This window comes from Moschus berezovskii, chromosome 20 (assembly GCF_049115385.1).
Source record: "Moschus berezovskii isolate FMDL1 chromosome 20, NW_MosBer_1.0, whole genome shotgun sequence".
NCBI lineage: Eukaryota > Metazoa > Chordata > Mammalia > Artiodactyla > Moschidae > Moschus > Moschus berezovskii.
This window is the reverse complement of record NC_142479.1, coordinates 33240562-33263545: the sequence shown is the minus strand read 5'-3', so window position 1 is coordinate 33263545 and position 22984 is coordinate 33240562. Positions and strand designations below refer to the sequence as shown.

General features: G+C 41.5%; 1 protein-coding gene across 2 annotated transcripts in view; it reads right to left on the bottom strand.

Moving 5' to 3' along the window:
- Window positions 1–1679: 1679 nt before the first annotated feature.
- The window catches only part of EFCAB5 (EF-hand calcium binding domain 5), a 96070-nt gene continuing 74765 nt past the window's right edge, over window positions 1680–22984 (bottom strand). Inside the window, exons 18-23 of one of the 2 annotated variants that reach the window (XM_088828446.1) lie at window positions 20269–20484; window positions 18103–18206; window positions 13718–13971; window positions 11769–12055; window positions 11271–11367; window positions 1680–2199 (exon numbers count right to left, since the gene is read on the bottom strand). In XM_088828446.1, coding sequence (XP_088684572.1) covers window positions 2009–2199; window positions 11271–11367; window positions 11769–12055; window positions 13718–13971; window positions 18103–18206; window positions 20269–20484 — 1149 coding nt within the window. In that variant the 3' untranslated portion in view covers window positions 1680–2008. The remainder of the gene's footprint in view (window positions 2200–11270; window positions 11368–11768; window positions 12056–13717; window positions 13972–18102; window positions 18207–20268; window positions 20485–22984) is intronic. The other variant, XM_088828448.1, reaches the window with a different exon arrangement.

The window sequence follows — 22984 nt, the reverse complement described above, 5'->3', positions numbered from 1 at the left end:
CAATCAATCGAGTGAGTCCAATAAAAAGATTTAACTTTTAACCATAAACCAACATCTAAATTTTTGTCAAGTACAAATGACATCCTCTTCACTAAAAAAATAAGTATCTGGTGTCAAGGGATAGGATTTTACTTGAATGATAGTTAAATAAATTCAAGCAATCCACATTGTTGGTTGCTTCATTTTAAAGTAGTTTCCAGGGACTTGCCTGGTGGTCCAGTGGCTAAGACTCCACACTCCCAATACAGGGGGCCCAGATTCAATCCTTGGTCAGGGAACTAGATCCCACGTACTACAAGTAAGAATTCACATGTCACAACTCAAGATTTCGCATGCCAAAACTAAGACCTGGGGCAAGCAAACAAATAAATAGATTAAAAATAAATAAAGTCATTCCCAAAAGACTGATAGCACAATCATTAGCCTAGTGAAGTTTGGAAAGTGTTGATGAAATATCTAGCGTACTGCCAAGATCAGTAAAACAGAAATCGACACGTGAAATTGTTCAGTCCTATGCGACTCTGCGATTCCATGGACTGTAGCCTACCAGACTCCTCTGTCCGTGGCATTTTCCAGGCAAGAGTACTGGAGTGGGTTGCCATTTCCTTCTCCAGGGGATCTTCCCAACCCAGGGATCAAACCCAGCTCTTCCGCATTGTGGGCAAATGCTTTACCCTCTGAGCCACCAGGGAAGACCAACAGGACACGTGGGTGCCCCTTACTCATTGTAACCTAGCTAACTCATTCTTTGAGCTTATTTCCTCGTTTATGAAATGGGGATAATCATATTGAGTCTGCCAACTCTGCAGGTTGGGGAGGATCAGATGAGCTAGGATGTGAAAATACTTCAAGTTGAAAAGTCATGCAGATGTGTGATATTTGTTATCATTAAGCTGCATGCCATTTAGTTATTAATAACCTAATTCCTATCATGATGGATCAACAGGTCACAGTCTGCAAAAATTTTCCCTCCTTGCTGCCTAAAATGCTATTTGTATTCACAGTGGACCCCTTAAAAGCTTGTTCTGAAGCCATCAGAGTGTGTGGCTATCAGATTAATATCTTCAAGAACATTGTTCCTAGAAATGTTGCAGCAAATGCCCTGAAAAGCTCACTTTCAAATATGAAACAGGCTTATAGGTTAAAATTGGGCATGGGACCAACACTGCCATTTTATCACCGAAGGTTAAAAAGGGACCTCCAATCTCAAATTATAAGATGTTTGGAACACATTACATTTTGTCAACCAAATAAAGAAAATGAAGTTTAATTTCCCAAAATTTTATTAAAAATGGACTCTGTCATCAGATATCTTACTGAAAAGATGAAATCTCACAACAGGGCAGGAAAGTTTGCTGTAATAACAAGATTTAAATAAATATAAATTCTGCAGTTCTTGAACTCATGAAGATTTTGTTATAGAAAAAAAAAGTTTATTTTCCGTGAGTCATGGGCAAACCTTTCCCCAGAATTTCTATTTATTGAAATAACTTTTAAAGTTGTTAGGGTAAGTGGGGGTGAGGGAGTGGAGATGGGAGAAAGAGGATGTGGCGCTCATAAAAGCCTTTGAAAAATTAGAAATACAATTCCCAGTCCATTTCTTAAAATCTTTATTAAATTTTTTTGATGTAAAAACTGTGCTCTTTTGATGTAAAAACTGCCATTTTCCCCCTAAATACTCAGTCTGTTCTTTACTTTGTACCTGAAAAGAATTGCAGTAACTCACTCAACCAACCATAATAGGCCCACAGCAGATAAAATGCTAAAACTAAAAGAAACTTTAAAATATATTCCATAACATACATTTGGTTATGGCTACCTTAACTGGAAATTTTCTTATATCAAATTTCTCCCTCGGAGGCACTTTTGGTTTTAGAAAGTGCTGAGGTAAAGGTCTCGGAGAAAAATATGTCTATGTGGCACTCCTTTCCAACTGAAAATATTTTTATAGTTAACAAGCAAAACTGAACATGACAAAAATACTCTAAATATGGTAGCAATTCCATTGTCATTTCCCTGGCAAGCTTCCCCCTGGCATTTTTGCATACACATAGGAGTCAGTCTTGGATGGCAATGGGGGTGAAATAGCACTACTTATTTTTTTGTTCAGCTTTATGAGAGCTAAACAGATGTGTGCCCAGTGGTATAAGTATTCGATGGCAGAATTACCAAATTTCCATACTTCGATTCGAGAATGATCTGTACAAAAAAAAAAAAGTGTTAGTTTTGTACTTTTATTACTAAAATATATTTTAATACTAAGATATAAGAAAAATTATGACAAAAGTTCATTAGATATATTTTGAGTCAAAACCATAGGAGAATCTTGTTTATGTCATTATAGGAAAATGGATAAATTAATTTTGGTATATTCATATAATGGATCTCAACCCAGGGCTCAAACCTGGGTCTCCTGCAATCCAAGTGAGTTCTTTACCATCTGAGCCACCAGGGAAGCCCTATAATGGAACCCTATGCAGCATTTAACAAAGAACTAGAGCGACATATGTCACTGTGGATATTTCAAAAACATATTGTTGAGGGAACTTCCCTGGTGGTCCAGTGGCTATGACTCCTAGCTCCTAGCCTGAGTTCCATCCCTGGTCAAGGAACTAGATCCCACATGTCACAACTAAGACTCAGCAGTAACTATATTTTTAAAAACATATTGTTGAGAACAAAAAGTAAGCTGTATAATAATATGTTCTTTTGGATACAGTTAAAAACAATTTTAAAACCTGCAAAATAATATTATATTGTTTATGGATTCACGGGCATGTAGTAAAAGTAGAAATCATGTATGAGACTGATAAACACCAAATTCATAATAGTGTTAGCTCTAGGGAGGAGAAGGAGAGAATGAGATATGGGGGGAGCATAGAAATTCTCAACTGTTCCTGTAATGTTTTCTTTCTTTAAAAAAAGTCTGGCTCAAAAACATATTAAGACTATGGCTCTGTAATGACTACACAGGTATTAGTCTCTAACCTCTATGTTTGAAATATTTCCTAATTAAAAATTATTTTTAAAGCTATTATCACTGCACACCAAAATATTTCATCTGTTAAACTGCAAACTATTTTTAAAAAATTACTTTTGGGACTTCCTGGAGGTACAGTGGATAGGCGTCCACCTGCCATGCACGGGACATGGTTTCCATCCCTGGTCCAGGAAGATTCCACGTGCCACAGAGAAACTAAAGTCCAGGAGCCACAACTGCTGAAGCCCATGTGCCTAGAGCCGGTGCTCCACAACAGGAGAAATCACTGCAGTGAGAAGTCCGTGCACCTCAGCAAAGAGTATTCCCCACTCACCACAAGTAGAGAAAGCCCACGCACAGCAAGGAAGACCAGAACAACAAAGAATAAATAAACTTTTTTAAAAAATTACTTTTTCTCAGGAGTCAGTCAGTCAATGACTATTCAAATAGAATGGTCCAATGGAAAGAGAACGTACTTAAACAGAGCTGGGTTCTAATCTTGGCTCTACTCCAACTAGTTTTGTGACCTTGAAAAGTCACTTAATTGCCTTGAGCCTGTTTCTTCTTCCACAAAACAGATACCTCACAATTGTTATGGGGATTAAAGAGGAAAGACATGCAAAAACCTGTCAAAGAGTAGTTGCTCAAAAAAATATCTTCGTTCTTTCAGGTCCCTTCTACCCTCAGGTCTATGTTTTACATTTTTGTTACTATTAGTGGCTAATACAGTTCCTAACCCAATAAATGTTTATTGATTTGACTTGAATCAAACCATTACATGATATTTATAAAGAAATAAGAGGGCTTCCCAAGTGGTGCAGTGGTAAAGAATCCACCTGCCAATTTCGGAGATGCAAGAGACATGGGTTCGATCCCTGGGTAGGGAAGATCCTCTGGAGTAGGAAATGGTAACCCCTCCAGTATTCTTGCCTGGAAAATTCCATGGACAGAGGAGCCTGGTGTGCTATACAGTACATGGGGTCGCAAAGAGACAAGACTGAGCACACGTGTATACACATAATTGATTAAGAGATTTTAAATATTGTCTTCTATCCAATAGCTCATTAATAACGATGACAATTATGTCACTCATGGGTTGTCCATTAGGATGACAAAACAACATATTTCCTTGTCTTCTATCAACGTGAAGGAACAAGTTTCCCTGAATTAGGTTAAGATTTTCCATGGTTCTCAAGGTTTCACTACCACAAAAGGTACAATGTGGAACAGGAAAGGCACATAAAATACAGAAAACATACTCAAACCTCAATTTTATTTGACGCCCACTGTATAAAACATGTGAGTACAATTTTCTAAAGTTTCCTCTTTTAACACACACACAGAAGCACTGTCTTTTTTCTCAATTGTAAGTGTTTAATAAATGTTGATTGAAACAACATTAAATTGTGGAATAATTAAGTTAGGCTTTTCAAATATTGAAGCCTTTTCAGATTATAGCTCAGTAACATTAGTGACAATTATGAATAAAAATGAAAGCAGATGTCAGACATGAGAGTACCTAAAAAATACCTGATTAATATCATATGAGTAACACTAGACCAATTAACATACAGCTGAAAACATTGGGTCATTTTAAGATATTTCTAATTAAAATTCCATTTTATGAATCTCTGCTTTAACATTAGATTAAGTTAAAAGCTTTGGTAGTGATAGACAATTAGAAATTTGTTATAATTGATCCCTTTTTGTATTAAGTAACTTCCTGGAAGCTTTAAAAGTTAATGCTATAGGCTGAAAAAATTACTTTATCATTATGTCCCAGTGTTACAAATCTAAATTAAAGTACACCCTAGAACGCTTCTAAAACCAGTCCTAATTTTCTGAGATACAACAACTCTGCTGCTCCCCACAGCCTTTACTCTGCCTTTTCCAAATCCCCATTAAGAGCTCTGTTGCACTGACGCCTGCCAGTGTTCTTATCTGACATCCAAATGAATAGACCCCTATCTGCAGCCATTATTAAGCTAGCAGGCCATCTCCATGGTGATTTAAGGACGTGAGGATGGGGAGTAAAGTCGCTCCATTTCACAAGCCCCTGTTGCTTATTTCCTGTCTTATTGTTACCAGGGACAGAAGCTCCGAACTTATCTGGGCAAAGGTTCCTGTTTCCCTGCCTGTTCCACTGAGGGATTTGTGCCTTAACAACTGGCTCATTATGATTCCTCTATTGAAGGAAGCCTCCATTGGTTCGCGGGTTTCCCATTAACAACGGTTGAGTGTTACTGCCCTCTTGTGGTGGATAGATGCCAGCTCTGCATTTCAGCAGAGAGCCAGTGTGCACAGATTGAGTAATTCTTCCTTGGTAAAGGTTATAGTAAATTATTTGAATATATCTGATTTAAAAAAAAATTGCTGGAAAAGACTCTGAGGCTGGGAAGGGTTGGGGGCGGGAGGAGAAGGGGACGACAGAGAATGAGATGGCTGGATGGCATCACCGACTCTGTGGACATGAGTTTAAGTGCACTCCGGGAATTGGTGATGGACAGGGAGGCCTGGCGTGCTGTGATTCATGTGGTCGCGGAGAGTCGGACACGACTGAGCGACTGAACTGAACTGAAACTGAACTGAAAAAAATTGCTGGCTCAACCTTTGAATCTGTTTATGAACCGATTAATTCAGAAACATTTTATTTTTTTTGTAGATTCTAGCTTAATCAACGGAGAAGGCAATGGCAAGCCACTCCAGTACTATTGCCTAGAAAATCCCATGGATGGAGGAGCCTGGTAGGCTGCAGTCCGTGGGGTCGCTAAGGGTCGGACACGACTGAGCGACTTAACTTTCACTTTTCACTTTCACACATTGGAGAAGGAAATGGCAACCCACTCCAGTGTTCTTGCCTGGAGAATCCCAGGGATGGGGGAGCCTGGTGGGCTTCCGTCTATGGGGTTACACAGAGTCGGACACGACTGAAGTGACTTAGCAGCAGCAGCAGCAGCTTAATCAAAATTTTAATTTTATAGCAAATTCATTCTGCTGAAAACATTGGGTCATTTTAAGATATTTCTAATTAAAATTCCATTTTATGAATCTCTGCTTTAACATTCAGTTCAGTTCAGTCGCTCAGTCGTGTCCGACTCTCCGCGACCCCATGAATCACAGCACGCCAGGCCTCCCTGTCCATCACCAACTCCCGGAGTTCACTCAAACTCATGTCCACAGAGTCGGTGATGCCATCCAGCCATCTCATTCTCCGTCGTCCCCTTCTCCTCCCGCCCCCAACCTTTCCCAGCATCAGAGTCTTTTCCAGTGAGTCAACTCGTCGCATGAGGTGGCCAAAGTATTGCAGTTTCAGCTTTAGCATCAGTCCCTCCAATGAACATCCAGGATTGATCTCCTTTAGAATGGACTGGTTGGATCTCCTTGCAGTATAAGGGACTCTCAAGAGTCTTCTTCAACACCACAGTTCAAAAGCATCGATTCTTCGGCGATCAGCTTTCTTCACAGTCCAACTCTCACATCCATACATGACCACGGGAAAAACCATTGCCTTGACTAGCTTTGGTAGTGATAGACAATTAGAAAGATGTGCAAAGCAAAAAAGAATGAAGTTCTTAAGCTTCAAGTTCAAAGTTAATGTGTAGCTGTTCCTTTCAACTAACAAAACCCAAGATCAGTGAGCGATATTTCTTTAAAAAATTTTTTTTTCATTTATTTACTTATTTTTTGACTGTGCTGGGTCTTTGCTGCTGCTTGGGCTTTTCTCTAGTTGCAGTGAGCTGAGGCTACTCTCTAGTTGGGCACCCAGGCTTCTCATTGCAGTGGCTTCTCTTGTTGCAGAGCAGTCTCAATAGTTGTGGTGCCTGGGCTTAGCTACTCCCTGGCATGTGTAATTTTCCCAGATCAGGGATTGAACCCATGTCTTCTATATTGGCAGGCGGACTCTATACCACTGAGCCACCAGGGAAGCTCTAAGCAGTATCTATTGAATGCTCTTCTCTTCATCATTAGTTCTCTTAATTTTAGTTCTTTTATTTCTACTGTTTCACATAATTTCTACCACCTCTTAACATTACTGCCATATACGATGAGCTGAAGATCCATGCAACATCATGCTTTAAAGGGTATTTGTGTGTCAGTTTCAATAAGTTTTTGTGTAGGTAGGAGAACTCTTATTTTCCATGACAGGGACTTAATATGTCACTAATTTACTGTGGTCCTGAAGGTGCTGCAGAGTGCTGCTTCCAGTTTGTTGGGCAAGAGTTCGTGTTAAATGAGGAGGTAAAACCAAATTTTTTCCTGAGTTATCAAACCTTGGGTGGAAGTTTGTCCCAGGCCAAACTGAGTTCTTGCAAATATACTAGTCTTATTCCAGTTGAAGCATAATTTCTATACAGTATCACATTGTATTGACTTTTATTCATGATGTAGTTATAAATAAAATTGTGTGTGAACTGAAATAAATGCAATTTATCTTTACAAAAATTCATACTTCTGTGCAGTGGCTTCCAAACTCTTTGACTGTGTACCTCTGTAAGTTAACAAATGTAAAAGGTTGAATGTCTCAGAAACTGAAACAAAGAAGATGGAAAATAGGAGAGAAACTATAGGGATTTTTGGAGGCGGAATCTAGGATTTCCCATGTCTGAATAATAGGAGTCCCAAAGAAGGAACACAGAAAAGGGAGGGCAGGGCCTCCTCTAACCCCTAGGTCATTTTTGTGTGAAAGGATGAATGCACACTGTGAGCACACAGCTTGGTGAACAGAAAAAAGTATGTGAAGAAGGAGATGCCCCTCTTCCAAGCAGACATAACTGTAAGCTGAAGCACACAGTTTCATGAATGGAACCCTAGTTAGATCTCAGCTCCCCACCCCCTCAGCAGGGTACATTTGTGCAGTACACAAACTGCACAGCCATGTGCAGCAACATTAATGTCAGGGAGGAAATCATGAGGATGTAGGGACCTGCGCTTCACAATTGAAAAGGCCCAGGGAGTGTTCAGATCAATGAACGAAAATAAACCTGCATGGATAAGAAAGTGTGTTATATATACACAAAGGAATATTACTGAGCTATAATAAAGAACTCATTTGAGTCAGTTCTAATGAGGTGGATGAGACTGGAGCCTATTATACAGAATGAATAAGTCAGAAAGAGAAACACCAATACAGTATTAATGCATATATATGGAATTTGGAAAGACAGTAACGACGATCCTATATGCCAGGCAGTAAAAGAAACACAGGTGTAAAGAACAGGCTTTTGGACTATGTGGGAGAAGGTGAGGGTGGGATGACTTGAGAGGAGCACTGAAGCATGTATATTACCATATGTAACGTAGATGACCAGTGCAAGTTCGATGTGTGAGACAGGGCATTCAAAGCCAGTACTCTGGGACAACCCAGAGGGATGGGATGGGGAGGAAGGTGGGAGGGAGTTTCAGGATGAGGAGACACATGTGCACCCATGGGTGATTCTTGTAGATGCATGGCAAAAGCCACCACAACATTGTAAAGAAATTATCCTCCAATTAAAATAAATATAATTTTTAAAAAGATATATCATTTTGAAGTTTCACAGTCGTGGGGATAAAGCAGTGATTCCATAGCTTCTGGAGAAAAACAAAACAAGTCACATGCACAGAATCAAAAAGACTTCAGACTTCAACAGCAAGCCTGGAAATTTCCAAATTTCTACCGACAATGGGGCCATTTCCTCAAGAAGTTAGCCAGAGTTCCCATCTGTGAAAGTGTTAGCTGCTCAGTTATGTTCAGCTCTTTGCAACCCCAGTGACTACGCACAGCTCCTCTGTCCATGGAATTCCTAAGGCAAGAATAGTGGAGTGGGTTGCCACTCCCTTCTCCTGGGGAACCTCCTAATCCAGGGATCGAACCCAGGTGTCCTGAATTGCTGGCACCAGGGAAGCCCCTGTTTTCCTTAAATGACCCCTTAAAAGCATCAAGAACTGTAACACCTGGGAATGTAGAGGTGCCTGTGAATCAGCCACGAGCCATGAGGCTACATAGAAACCTTTCCAGATAGGAATTCATAATCTTCACTCACACCACTCTTCAGTTCAGTTCAGTTCAGTCGCTCAGTCGTGTCCGACTCTCCGTGACCCCATGAATCACAGCACGCCAGGCCTCCCTGTCTATCACCAACTCCCGGAGTTCACTCAAACTCATGTCCACAGAGTCAGTGATGCCATCCAGCCATCTCATTCTCTGTCGTCCCCTTCTCCTCCCGCCCCCAACCTTTCCCAGCATCAGAGTCTTTTCCAGTGAGTCAACTCATCGCATGAGGTGGGCAAAGTATTGCAGTTTCAGCTTTAGCATCAGTCCCTCCAATGAACACCCAGGATTGATCTCCTTTAGAATGGACTGGTTGGATCTCCTTGCAGTCCAAGGGACTCTCAAGAGTTTTCTCCAGCACCAGAGTTCAAAAGCATCAATTCTTCGGCGATCAGCTTTCTTCACAGTCCAACTCTCACATCCATACGTGACCACGGGAAAAACCATAGCTTTGACTAGACAGACCTTTGTTGGCAAAGTAATGTCTCTGCTTTTTAATATACTATCTAGGTTGGTTATAACTTTCCTTCCAAGGAGTAAGCGTAGTTTAATTTCATGGCTGCAATCAGCATCTGCAGTGATTTTGGAGCCCCAAAAAATAAAGTCTGACACTGTTTCCACTGTTTTTCCATCTATTTCCCATGAAGTGATGGGACCAGATGCCATGATCTTTGTTTTCTGAATGTTGAGCTTCAAGCCAACCTTTTCACTCTCCTCTTTCACTTTCATCACGAGGCTTTTTAGATCCTCTTCACTTTCTGCCATAAGGATAGTGTCATCTGCATATCTGAGGTTATTGATATTTCTCCCGGCAATCTTGATTCCAGCTTGTGCTTCTTCCAGCCCAGCATTCCTCATGATGTACTCTGCATATAAGTTAAATAAGCAAGGTGACAGTATACAGCCTTGATGAACTCCTTTTCCTATTTGGAACCAGTCTGTTGTTCCATGTACAGTTCTGACTATTGCTTTCTGACCTGCATACAGGTTTCTCAACAGGCAGGTCAGGTGGTCTGGTATTCCCATCTCTCTCAGAATTTTCCACAGTTTATTGTGATCCACACACCACTCTTGGTCCACATTAACTCGTGTTAACTGTTATGTGAACCTCGTGTCTAGCATTCCCAAACTTCTGGGAGTATCTCTCCTTCCTAAGCCAGAACATCTCTCTCTCCCATCCACCCACTGCTTCCTGCTTCTGCTGCCACAACCTGAGGAGTGTGGGCTGTCGTCCTCTGGGTGGCCTTTTCCTATCTCTTGTCCTAGGAATCTGGTTCCAAGCCTCTCTGTCTACTATATGTGTCCCAGAAGTCCAGAAACCCTTTGTCTGGAGGGTCCAAAGAGAATGGGGGAGAGGGGGACAAGGCTTAGTGAGGGAGTTTTACAGAGCCATATCCCCAATCAATGATTAGTTTTAAATCTTTTTTTTTTTTTTGAAAGAATAAGTTCATTGTTTACTGTTCCATTCACGTAAACAGCCTCAGGTCTCTGGTGGGATAACACACCCACATGGAATGTATACTTGTGCATGTATATTTACGGCATGTGAGATCTTAGTTCCCTGAGCAGCGATGGAACCCATGCCCCCTTCATTGGGAGAGCAGAGTCTTAACTACCTGCTGATGCTCCTCCTTCCAAAAAGTCTACATTACTAGTCTGTAAAGACTCATGCGCTATTGTTTCATTTGGTTCTTCATGGAAACCAAAGATCATAGCTGCCTTTTTGCTTAACAAACTTGGCTTCTAGCCTTACTGCAGCCCCCATTTGCTTTTTTTTTTTTAAAGAATTTTGAATATGGAGTCACTAAGTGGCAGATAAAGGTGCTTCTGAATTCTCATGTGCGTGATACAGACAGTCACTATGGGGATTGTAATAGATTATAGACAATGCCCTTCCTTTTAGAAGACTATAATCAGAACTATTTTCCCCTAAAAATTGAATTTTGGGGGCTTTGGGGCTTCCAGGTGGCTCAGTGGTAAAGAATCTGCATGCCAATTCAGGAGATGTGGGTTCGACCCCTGAGTTGGAAAGATCCCCTGGAGTAGGAAATGGCAATCCACTCCAGTATTCTTGCCTGGAAAATTCCATGGACAGAGGAACCTGGCGGGCTAAAACCCATAGGGTTGCAAATAGTCTGACACGACTGAGCACACATGCACTGCACCCTAAGCCACTTTATTCTAATAAAAATCTCTGGATTGCAACTGTATTTTGTTGCCGTTGGTATAGATTTAGACTATAATTAAGTGGAAATTTACCTTCAAAGTATTCAACAATGAGCTTTAAATTAACTTGCAGTTCCATAGCAGTTGGATCAAAGTCACAAATATTTTCGACTAGCTGTTGGTTTACGTACTGTAAACAAAGAACGAAAATCATGGAATCATCAAGTGGAAGGAGACTGCCTGATTCCTCAGTTTACATAATTCTATTTATACACACTTTGAAACAGGCAAAGTCAATGTGAGGTGTTAGACATCAGGATTCTGGTTACCCTTGGGGTGTGTGAGAGAGAGTGTGTGTGTGTGTATGTGTATGTATATGAGGCTGGTGATGGGGGAGGGTAAAAAGGAAGGCTTTGGGGATGCCACTCACGTTCTGTTTCTTATTCTAGGTGCCTCTTACATTCATTGTGTAAAAATTCTCACCTTTGTGTATCAAGGATTTGTTCAATTAAGATTTGTACATCTAAACTCATGTAGGTTATTCTTCAATAAAGAAGGGTTTTTTTGGGTTTTTTTTTTAATGAAACTTACCAGTTTACAGTGATCCCAACTTTCTAAGTCAATTGATGATTTCAACTCTGGATGAAAGAACACGATAATCCCTTTCAGGATGTCCTGTACTAATTTTATGTTGGCTTTCAGATCCTGGGACTGGCTGTCTGGTGGGTCTTTGTCCTCTGCCAGAGAGTCGTAATCATACAGCAACAGTGACACAAAGTCCGAGGATGTCAGTAGCCCGAGGCACTCCTGTAGCTCCTGTAGCATGACTCTGAAGAAGAGAATGCCTGCCCGCTGGACTTCTCCCACACTTTCAATCTCTAGAATAATAGAAAGACATCCCACATGACTGTTCAGAACACATGTTACTTTTTACACAGGATTCTGAACGTAATATAGCAAACCTTTGTCTTCTTTTTAGGAAAAAAAGACTATATCCTATAGCGTTAAACAATCTTAGCTTCTCTAGTCATGAAATCAAAAGGCAAAAATGGAATCACACCTGTGGGGTTCACAGGCAGAGGCTTTGAGAAAAGGTGAAACCTTTATTTGGAGCGGGACCTTGGTTTGAAACCTGCTGCTGCTGCTGCTAAGTCACTTCAGTCGTGTCCGACTCTGTATGACCCCATAGACGGAAGCCCACCAGGCTCCCCCGTCCCTGGGATTCTCCAGGCAAGAACACTGGAGTGGGTTGCCATTTCCTTCTCCAATGTGTGAAAGTGAAAAGGGAAACTGAAGTCGCTCAGTCATGTCTGACTCATAGCGACCCCATGGACTGCAGCCTACCAGGCTCCTCCGTCCATGGGATTTTCTAGACAAGAGTACTGGAGTGGCTTGCCATTGCCTTCTCCGGGTTTGAAACCTACTTTCACCCTTATTAGTTCAGTTGTCTCTCTGAGCCTCCTTTTCATTTTCTGTGAGAAGAGTTGATCCCTACTTTCCCGTCGAGCTGTGGAAATTAACAGGAGATGGTATATGGAAAAGTGCTTAGTCCCAGGTCTTACACAGAGTGGATGCTCAAAAGATATGAATTTTCCTTTTTTTTTCCTTTTTATCCCACACTATGTAACGGCCAGAAGTGTTTCAGCTTTATCCAACAGTGTTACTCTACTAATTCTATTTATTCCAATCTTGGTAGTGAAAGGTTTCCATGCTTTCTTCTTCTCTCCCTTCTCCCTACACTGATTTTGTGGTAAGAGTAGCCTGGTGGAGGTGGAATCGCAAGGACTGGGGTCTGTTCTTGGCGCTGCAGTAGCTTGCTCTTGGACCTTTACTTTGACAGGCCTTAGCTCCTTTCTCTGTAAAATGAGATGTTCCTGTGAGTTAATGCTGCGAGGGCTTCCCAAGTGTCCCAGTGCTAAAGAATCTACTTGCCATTCAGGAGCCAAAGGTTTGATCCCTGGGTCAGGAAGATCCCCTGGAGGAGGAAATGGCAACCCACTCCAGTGTTCTTGCCAGCATAATCCCACGGACAGAGCAGGTTGGGATCACAAAAGATTTGGACACAACTGAGCACACAAGCACATTGTGGTGGAAAGAGCACCCAAACGGGGGTGCAAATCCAGCCTTTACCACTTGTTAACTGTGTGATTTGGTGCAAGTGGTTTTGTTTCTCTGAACTCTACTTACCTTGTCTGTAAAATGAAATAATCATCATTCACCTCCTAGAGGAGGTAAGGACTAATTGAAATACCATATTTAAAGTGCTTGACACATGATGTGGCATTTAATAAATGCTACTTCTATATTGCCATTATGAGTCCTTCAGTTCTAAAACCATGACTCTAGGCAAGAAATGTGATTCCTTACCCTTTGCTCTAATGTATAGGCCAGACTAATCAGTCCAAGACTGCATGAAGGAAATCCTTCCATGTGGAAAGATGTGTATTTTGCAACAATTCATTTTAGAGAATGCATCCTTCATTGTATTGTCTGATTTCCCCTAAACTTATTAAATCTATGAATTCAGACATTCACAATACCTAGGATACAGTTTTTCTTTATTTCTCCAGATAATTCGCCCAGTATTTCACTGCAGGCAAGCTGGATCACTTTCAGCATTTTCTGTAGATCTTTAAACTCTCGATACAACAACATCTTACTCTTGCCAATGTTAACATCGAGAACTCCCAAAGCTTCTCCTGTTCTCTCACGAAGTGGAACTACGATGTGGTTTTCTCCACAGACAGAGGCCAAAACAACTTCTGAACTGTCTGTGCATTTAAAGAGGAAATCTCTGAAACCAAAACCAAATAAACATAAGGAAGGTATAAAATAAAAGCCTGTTCACAACATTCCACCCAAACACACTGAATCACCTCCTCTTGTGCCTACTATACGCGAGCCACACCAGGCCTTGTTGCTATTTCATCTGTCTGACACATTCCACCCCTTAAATTCTCAGGGTTCAGCTCCCTCAGCTCCCCACAGAGAAGCCCTCCCTGACCTCTGTGATCTAAAGTAGCTGCACCAGAGTCAGACTCCATTCAGTTCAATCGTTCAGTCGTGTCCAACTCTTTGCGACCCCATGGACACAAAGGCTTCCCTGTCCATCACCAACTCCCAGAGTTGACTCAAACTCATGTCCATTAAGTCAGTGATGCCATCCAACCATCTCATCCTCTGTCGTCCCCTTCTCCTCCTGCCTTCAATCTTTCCCAGCATCAGGGTCTTTTCAAATGAGTCAGCTCTTCACATCAGGTGGCCAAAGTATTGGAGTTTCAGCTTCAACATCAGTCCTTCCAATGAACATTCAGGACTGATTTCCTTTAGGATGGACTGGTTGGATCTCCCTGAGTCCAAGGGACTCTCAAGAGTCTTCTCCAACACCACTGTTCAAAAGCATCAATTCTTCGGTGCTCAGCTTTCTTTACAGTCCAACTCTCACATCCATACATGACTTCTGGAAAAACCATAGCCTTGACTAGATGGGACCTTTGTTGGCAAAGTAATGTCTCTGCTTTTTAATATGCTCTCTGGGTTGGTCATAACTTTCCTTCCAAGGAGTAAGCATCCTTTAATTTCATAGCTACAATCACCATCTGCAGTGATTTTGGAGCCCCCAAAAATAGTCTGCTACTGTTTCCACTGTTTCCCCATCTATTTCCCATGAAGTGATAGGACCAGATGCCATGATCTTAATGTTCTGAATGTTGAGTTTTAAGCCAACTTTTTCACTCTCCTCTTTCACTTTCATGAAGAGACTCTATTCTTCTTCACTTTCTACCATAAGGGTGGTATCATCTGCATATCTGAGGTTATTGATATTTCTCCCGGCAATCTTGATTCCAGCTTGTGCTTCTTCCAGCCCAGCGTTTCTCATGATGTACTCTGCATATAGTTAAATAAGCAGAGTGACAATATACAACTTCGACATACCCCTTTTCCTATTTGGAACCAGTCTGTTGTTCCACGTTCATCCACTTTGCCTTATTTTTAAAATTTTATTTCTTTGGCTGTGCCAGGTTTTAGTTGCAGCATGCCCAGGAAATGAACCTGGGACCCCTGCATTGAGAGTGCTGAGTCTTAGCCACTGGACCTCCAGGGAAGTCCAATTCTGCCTTACTGTCTTTACTATAGACTTGTCCTTAACTGAGGGTGTTCATTTTTTGTTTATGTACTGTCCAATAAGTCTTGGTTGAATGCCCAAAGAAGGATGAATGTGTTAGGTCAGGTTCTCTAGAAGCAGAACCCGAGAAAGGGATTCTCTGTGCGAATTATTCACTGAGGGAGTGCTTTTGGGAGAAACCTTTGAAGGTCTGAGGCAAACAGGATGAGGAAGCGGGAGATGCTAAGGGACTTCCTTGGTGGTCCAGTGGCTAAGACTGCACTCCCAATGCAGGGGCCCTGGTTCAATCCTTGGTCCCAGAACCAGATCCTGCCCAACAGTGACTGAGGGTTTGCATGCTGCAACCAAGACCAGGTGCAGCCAAATAACTAAATATTTTAAAAACTGTGATTTCAGGTGAAGTTGATCCTCAGCCTGATCCCAAAAGGAGCTCTGGAAGGCACATTGCACCCACACTCTGCCCCACCTTGAAGCAGGGCAGAGGTCTTTTGTCATTCATTAGAGCTCTAGGCGGAAACAGATACATCTTGACTTAACAGTTGAGTTACCACTGACTTTCTGTGAGTCACTACGGAATGCTAAGAATAGCCAGTTGTCCCCCACCATTAGTAGCTAAAAATACAGACTTATGGATGTAGAAATGAGTCAAGCAGAGTTCCCCATGGACCATAACATAGTTCATGTCTTCTATAAATATTACTCATTAAGAGACTGCTCAGGAGGCTCAATGGTAAAGAATCTGACTGCCAATACAGGAGACGCAGACAAGCTTTCGAACCCTAGATTGGTAAGATCACCTGGAGAAGGGAATGGCTACCCACTCCAATATTCTTGCCTGAGAATCCCATAGACAGAGTAGCCTGGTAGGCTAGAGTCCATAGGGTCGCAAGAGTCAGACACGACTTAGCAATTAAACAACAACATAGCTCCAAGCTGCTCTGGGTGTGTGTTGGGGAGGGGTTTACAGAGCTCATAGGCCCCTCCTGGAGAGGGGCTCCCCTTGCTCCTCCAGGGACAATTACAGGGTGAGTTATTAGCAATAGGATCTGCAGCCCTTGGCAGAAAGATACTTGGGCAGGGCACTGACAGCACCTGTTTCAGTGAGGGACCTGAGGTTTTCATAGAAATGTAGCGGCTCCTTCTTTCCCTCGGGAAGTATAAACACCTCCTTTTATCTCTGTCCCCCTTTCCCCATCTACATGATATTGAGATGTCATTCCTTATCAGTTCAGTTGCTCAGTCGTGTCCAACTCTTTGAGACCCCGTGAATCGCAGCACTCCAGGCCTCCCTGTCTATCTCCAACTCCCAGAGTCCACCCAAACTCATGTGCATCGAGTCAGTGATGCCATCCAGCCATCTCATCCTCTGTCGTCCCCTTCTCCTCCTGCCCCCAATCCCTCCCAGCATTAGGGTCTTTTCCAATGAGTCAACTCTTCACACGAGGTGGCCAAAGTATTAGAGTTTTAGTCTTAGCATCAGTCTTTCCAATGAACACTCAGGACTGGTCTCCTTTAGAATGGACTGGCTGGATCTCCTTGCAGTCCAAGGGACTCTCAAGAGTCTTCTCCAACACCACAGGTCAAAAGCATCAATTCTTCGGCACTCAGCTTTCTTCAACTCTCACATCTATACATGACCACTGGAAAAACCATAGCCTTGACTAGACGGACCTTTGTTGGCAAAGTAATATCTCTGCTTTTTAATACGCTATCTAGGTTGGTCATAACTTTCCTTCCAAGGACTAAGCGTCTTTTAATTTCATGGCTGCAATCACCATCTTTAGGTATCTGTAAAAAAGCTGGTGCTTAGCACAACCTCAGAAAAAAAACACATTTAGGGAATTCCCTAGTGGTCCAGTGGCTAGGACTCTGTGCTTCCACTGCAAGGGGCATGGTTGGGAAACTAAGATCCTTCATGCTGTGAGTATGGCCAAAAAAGCACATTTAAAGTTCACAACACCGATCCTGTCATGATAGAAAGGTTACGCCCTTGTCTGGCTGTTCCTACACCTTTCTGTGGCTGAGCCATGTCTTCATGATAGCCATAATAATGAGATGTCATGCTAAGCTTCCTTGGTCAACAGAGTTTCTCCAAAGGCACCTGCTCTAAGTTATACACAGGAATCCAAGGTTGTAAGTCTGGGTGTTAGAAGGACTCTTATAAAACTCTTAACCAAGACAAGGAATAACTATATGGAAAGAAGCTTAAAACGGAATGAACATTCTGGTTTGAGGCCAAACTGAAATTGAATTAACTTAGGTACTTAAATGTCAAATTGCCTACTAGCCTGAGATAGGTTACTGCCTATTCGACTATGCTGACCCTCTAAGAAGCAGTGTATTCTAGTTGAGCAGGTGTATTCTAGTTAAGATCTGTTTTTGCAGTAGTTTAATAGCGTTCTTTGCAATTCACACATGAGAGGCATTCAAGGTAATCTAGAACTGGGTACTTATTAAAGACAACATTCTCTGCCTCCTCTCCATTTTTGCCCTTAAGTTAAAAAAAGAAAAATGTCTGCAGGCTAGCTAACATTAAGAGGATGAGCTCTGATTAGTGATGTGGGTATATTTTTCATAACCATGGTGGATTTTTGTTAATTTCATGTTAATAAGAAAATTATAAAAAATAAAACACTAAGTTGAAATCTCTTTTAAAAAGAACTTAAGGCGGAAAGGACCCAGGCAGACAAAGGTCTATAGTAATTTTCCTTTAAAGCCCAATCAGAGTGAGAGCCATTATATTCATAAGAAGCAGAAGCTGGCAGTCAAACAAAAGATGTGGTAAGGTATGTCCCATACCTGAAGATGCATGTCTTCCTAAAGATGACAGAGGGATTCTTGTGGATTTCTGTTAGACCCTGCTGCCCTGTGACCATCATATTTCGTAAAACATAGTCTGAATCCTTGAAAAGAGGTAGAAATTTCATTACAGAGAGGAGTGATTAAACTTCATGCTCTCATTGAGACTTTTGGGGACAAATATATAGGAAAAAAATTAGAAAAGTTTAGGTAATATAAAATGTTTTTCAAGTTATAGGTCAAGGTCAATATAATTTTGAACCACTATGATGCCAAACACTTGGAAGGCTTCTAGATTTGGGCCTCAGAAATTTTTTTCCCTAGACTGATTCATCCTATTGGTCATCCCAACCAGTCTCATGGCTTATGCTTTGTTTTGGGCTGTTTTGGTAACATATACACAGCATAATATTATTATTTTTGCCATTCATAAGTATGCAATTCAGTGGGATTAAAGACATTCACAATGTTGTGTAACCAGTCAATGGTTTTAAATATAATTTACTTACCAGCCTGGATTTCCCCCAAACACTAAGCTCATATATCCAACTGCCTACTCAATATCTCCACTTAGATATCTAACAGACATTTCAAATTACAGTTTAAAAAATGTTTTTCAATTTAGTATGTGAGAAATTATCTTTTACTTAAATTTGTGTTTCATTATGAGAACAACTGAACATTTTTCCTATATTTATTGACCATTTGCATGAGGTGTTTTTAAAAATAAAATTGTCTTTTGCTTATTTTTCTTTTGGATTTTCAAAATCCCACTGATTTTTATATAACACTGTTATTCTCTGCCAGATATATGGCAATTAATTGTGTTTATAACTTTGGTGCAAGAAAGTTTTACATTTTTATGTCATCAATATATTAACCTCACTTTAATCACTTCAACCTTTGAGACTCAGCCATCTTTCCCCAGACTATGGTTGTAAATTCCCCCCATCCTTCATTTTCTTAGGTATTCTCATGCATTTATTCTTCCTCCAAATGAAGATTAAATCATTTAGCCAATTAAAAAAAATTATGCTAGAATTTTTCTTGCAATTTTGTTAAACTTAAAAATAACTTTGGTAAAAAATTAGATTTTTAAAAAAGTTATATTTATGGGGAGCTGCTATCACTCTTAGCCTGAAGGTGGTAGTCACTTAGTCATGTCCGACTTTTTGCGACCCCATGGACTGTAGCCCACAAGGCTCCTCTGTCCGTAGGATTATCCAGGCAAGAATACTAGAGTGGGTCGCTGTTTCCTTCTCCAGGGAATCTTCCTGACCCGGGGATCAAACCAGCTTCTCCTGCTTGACAGGCAGATTCTTTGCCACTGAGCCACCTGGGAAGCCCAAAGAGGTAAGGAGAGGAAGCAATTACCAGAACCTAAGAAGATAGCCAAGTAGAGAGGACCATGTGACTAAAGGTACAGTGGTCTTTTTTTTTAATTCCCAACTTTTATTTTTGGCCTCCCCATTTGCAGTCCATGGGGGCGCTGGGGGTCGGACGCGACTGAGCGACTTCACTTTCACTTTTCACTTTCACACATTGGAGAAGGAACTGGCAACCCACTCCAGTGTTCTTGCCTGGAGAATCCCAGGGACGGGGGAGCCTGGTGGGCTTCCGTCTATGGGGTCACACAGAGTCGGACATGACTGAAGTGACTTAGCAGCAGCAGCAGCATTCTCTAAGTATCAAATTACTTTCTTCTTGAATCAAAGACTGTGTACTGAATACGTTTAAAACACAGCTGAGTGCTGTTTTTCTCTAACAGGTAAATATTTTTAACAGTAAATTTGAAATGTGTGTGGTCCAAAGAAGAAGGATAAAGAAAAAGAAGAGATTATGATCTCTTATTTCCCATTAACATAAGATTAACATAAGATTTCATATATTGAGGGCATGGAGCCCTCTTCAAGCAGACATTCTGAGTAGGACTATTGTTCAAAAATGTTAAAAAAGAGAATGTATTAGCAGTTTTCATAACCCACAGAGATCACTTGACTTCTTATCTCTTGAACGGAGACCTGGGGGCCGGGAACTCCTCTTGCCACACCAAGTCCCCAGGATGGCCCTTCATTCTATTCGTGCAGTGGCCTTTTGTTGAAGAACACAGCTAACCCAAAGCAACCTAGAGAGGGAGAGCCAAAATCATAAACACCCCAACCTCACTCTCCTTCTGCCTGCCAGTCTCCTATTGGTGCCTTTCATTGGACAAACCCAAGCAGGAGCTACCTTCTCTGAGTTGGGCTCAACGAAGTATGTAGAGATGGCAGTGATGCTGGGTGTGATGTTGTAGAGCCAGCCGATGCCAGTGATCACAATATGAAGGATGTGCTCCCGGCTGTGGACGTAGTGATAGGCAGTACTAAAGACATTGGCAACACCCTGTAGAGACAGAAATTTAAATTGCCTTCTCTTTTAAAAATAGCAAAATAATTAGTAATGCACCAATTGGATTATCTTTTTTTAAATTTTATTTTTTCTTATTTGGTGGCATCGGATCTTAATAGCTGCACACATGGGCTCTTCATTGTGGTGTGTGGGCTTATTTGCCCCCTGGCATGTGGGATCTTAGTTCCCTGACCAGGGATCAAACCTGCATCCCCTGCCTTGGAAGGCAGATTCTTAACCACTGGACCATCCGGGAGAGTCCCCTGAATTATCTTTTTAATTAATGATTATCTGTTGTTACTGTTACTCTTGTTGTTTAGTCGCTCAGTGTGTTCGACTATGTGACCCCATGGGCTATAGCCCACCAGACTCCTCTGTCCATGGGATCTTCCAGGCAAGAATACTGGAGTGGGATGCCATTTCCTTCTCCAGGAGATCTTCCAGACCCATTGATCAAGCCTACAACTCCTGTATTGGCAGGCAGATTCTTTATCACTGAGCCACCAGGGAAGCCTGATAATCATCTACTTCCTAAAAATTATTCATTGGTTCTCAAAAGGCATTTCAAAAGTGTTCTCAAAAGTGTTTCAGGTTCCACTATGAAAAAATGAAACCAAAAGAGTAAACAGAGATCTACTGGAAATCCACCTAACTTATTATGTTTCCTGATAATCATCCAGTGAAATTAGTGGTATATACTATCAGAAAGCAGTGTCATAAGAACAAGGTGAACTTTGAAATGAGAAAAAAAATGCTTAAAAGCCAAGAACTAATGCCAGCCTTGGACAGATGGGTAAGAGCTGCCCCAATCTGATGCAAGATTAATGTCTGCGTGTTTATATGTCTACTGTCATCAGATCAACTGTGCAGGTATGCTGGGTTCCCAGGCCTGCAGTATCCTAGATTACATGGTTTTCTTTGACACATACAGATAGCCTCTTCCACAAAGAAAGGATTGGAAACCCTTAGAACCCATCTGTGGTCTTGATGTCAAGAAACCCTAGGATGGGACTTCCCTGGTGGTCCAGCGGTTGAGACTTCACCTTCCAACACAGAGGGTTCAATCCTGGTTGAGGAGCAAAGATTTCACATGCCTCTTGGCCAAGGAACCAAAGCATAGAAGCAATGTTATAGCACATGCAGTAAAGACTTTAAAAAATGGTCACATCAAGGAAAACTCTAGGAGGAACCACAAATTCTTCAAAAATATCTGAATTTTATATTATGACCCAAGGCATCTAAGGGTAACTCAAAAGCCCCTCCAAGGGCTAGGAGGTCAATTTAGAATTCACTTTGACATGTTCTCTAAAAAGACCATATATTGTTCACCTAATGAACTGCACATGGAACAACAGACTGGTTCCAAATAGGAAAAGGAGTACGTTAAGGTTGTATATTGTCACCCTGCTTATTTAACTTATATGCAGAGTACATCATGAGGAACGCTGGGCTGGAAGAAACACAAGCTGGAATCAAGATTGCTGGGAGAAATATCAATAACCTCAGATATGCAGATGACACCACCCTTATGGCAGAAAGTGAAGAGGAACTAAAAAGCCTCTTGAGGAAAGTGAAAGAGGAGAGTAAAAAAGTTGGCTTAAAGCTCAACATTCAGAAAACTAAGATCATGGCATCTGGTCCCATCACTTTATGGGAAATAGATGGGGAAACAGTGGAAACAGTGTCAGACTTTATTTTTGGGGGGCTCCAAAATCACTGTGGATGCTGATTGCAGCCATGAAATTAAAAGATGTTTACTCCTTGGAAGGAAAGTTATGACCAACCTAGATAGCATATTTAAAAGCAGAGACATTACTTTGCCAACAAAGGTCCGTCTAGTCAAGGCTATGGTTTTTCCCGTGGTCATGTATGGATGTGAGAGTTGGACTGTGAAGAGGGCTGATCGCCAAAAAATTGATGCTTTTGAACTGCGGTGTTGTAAAAGACTCTCGAGAGTCCCTTGGACTGCAAGGAGATCCAACCAGTCCATTCTAAAGGAGATCAGTCCTGGGTGTTCATTGGAAGGACTGATGCTAAAGCTGAAACTCCAATAATTTGGCCACCTCATGCAAAGAGTTGACTCACTGGAAAAGACTCTGATGCTGGGAGGGATTGGGGGCAGGAGAAGAAGGGGACAACAGAGAATGAGATGGCTGGATGGCATCACCATCTCTATGGACATGATTCTGAGTGAACTGCGGGAGCTGGTGATGGACGGGGAGGCCTGGTGTGCTGTGATTCATGGGGTTGCAGAGAGTCGGACACGACTGAGCGACTGAACTGAACTGAACTGAATGATAATTTGGAGTATAGTTCACCATACTCTTCCACTTTGCATCTTAATATCTTCACATCATTCTTATGTCAGAAGAGAATGAAACTTATTATTAAAAAGATGTCCAGGGGAAACGATTCTACCACTTCCTCAGTTGTACATCCAGTAAAAGAGAGGGGAAAATTTTAAATAATGGTACATAAACATCAAGAGCATCCA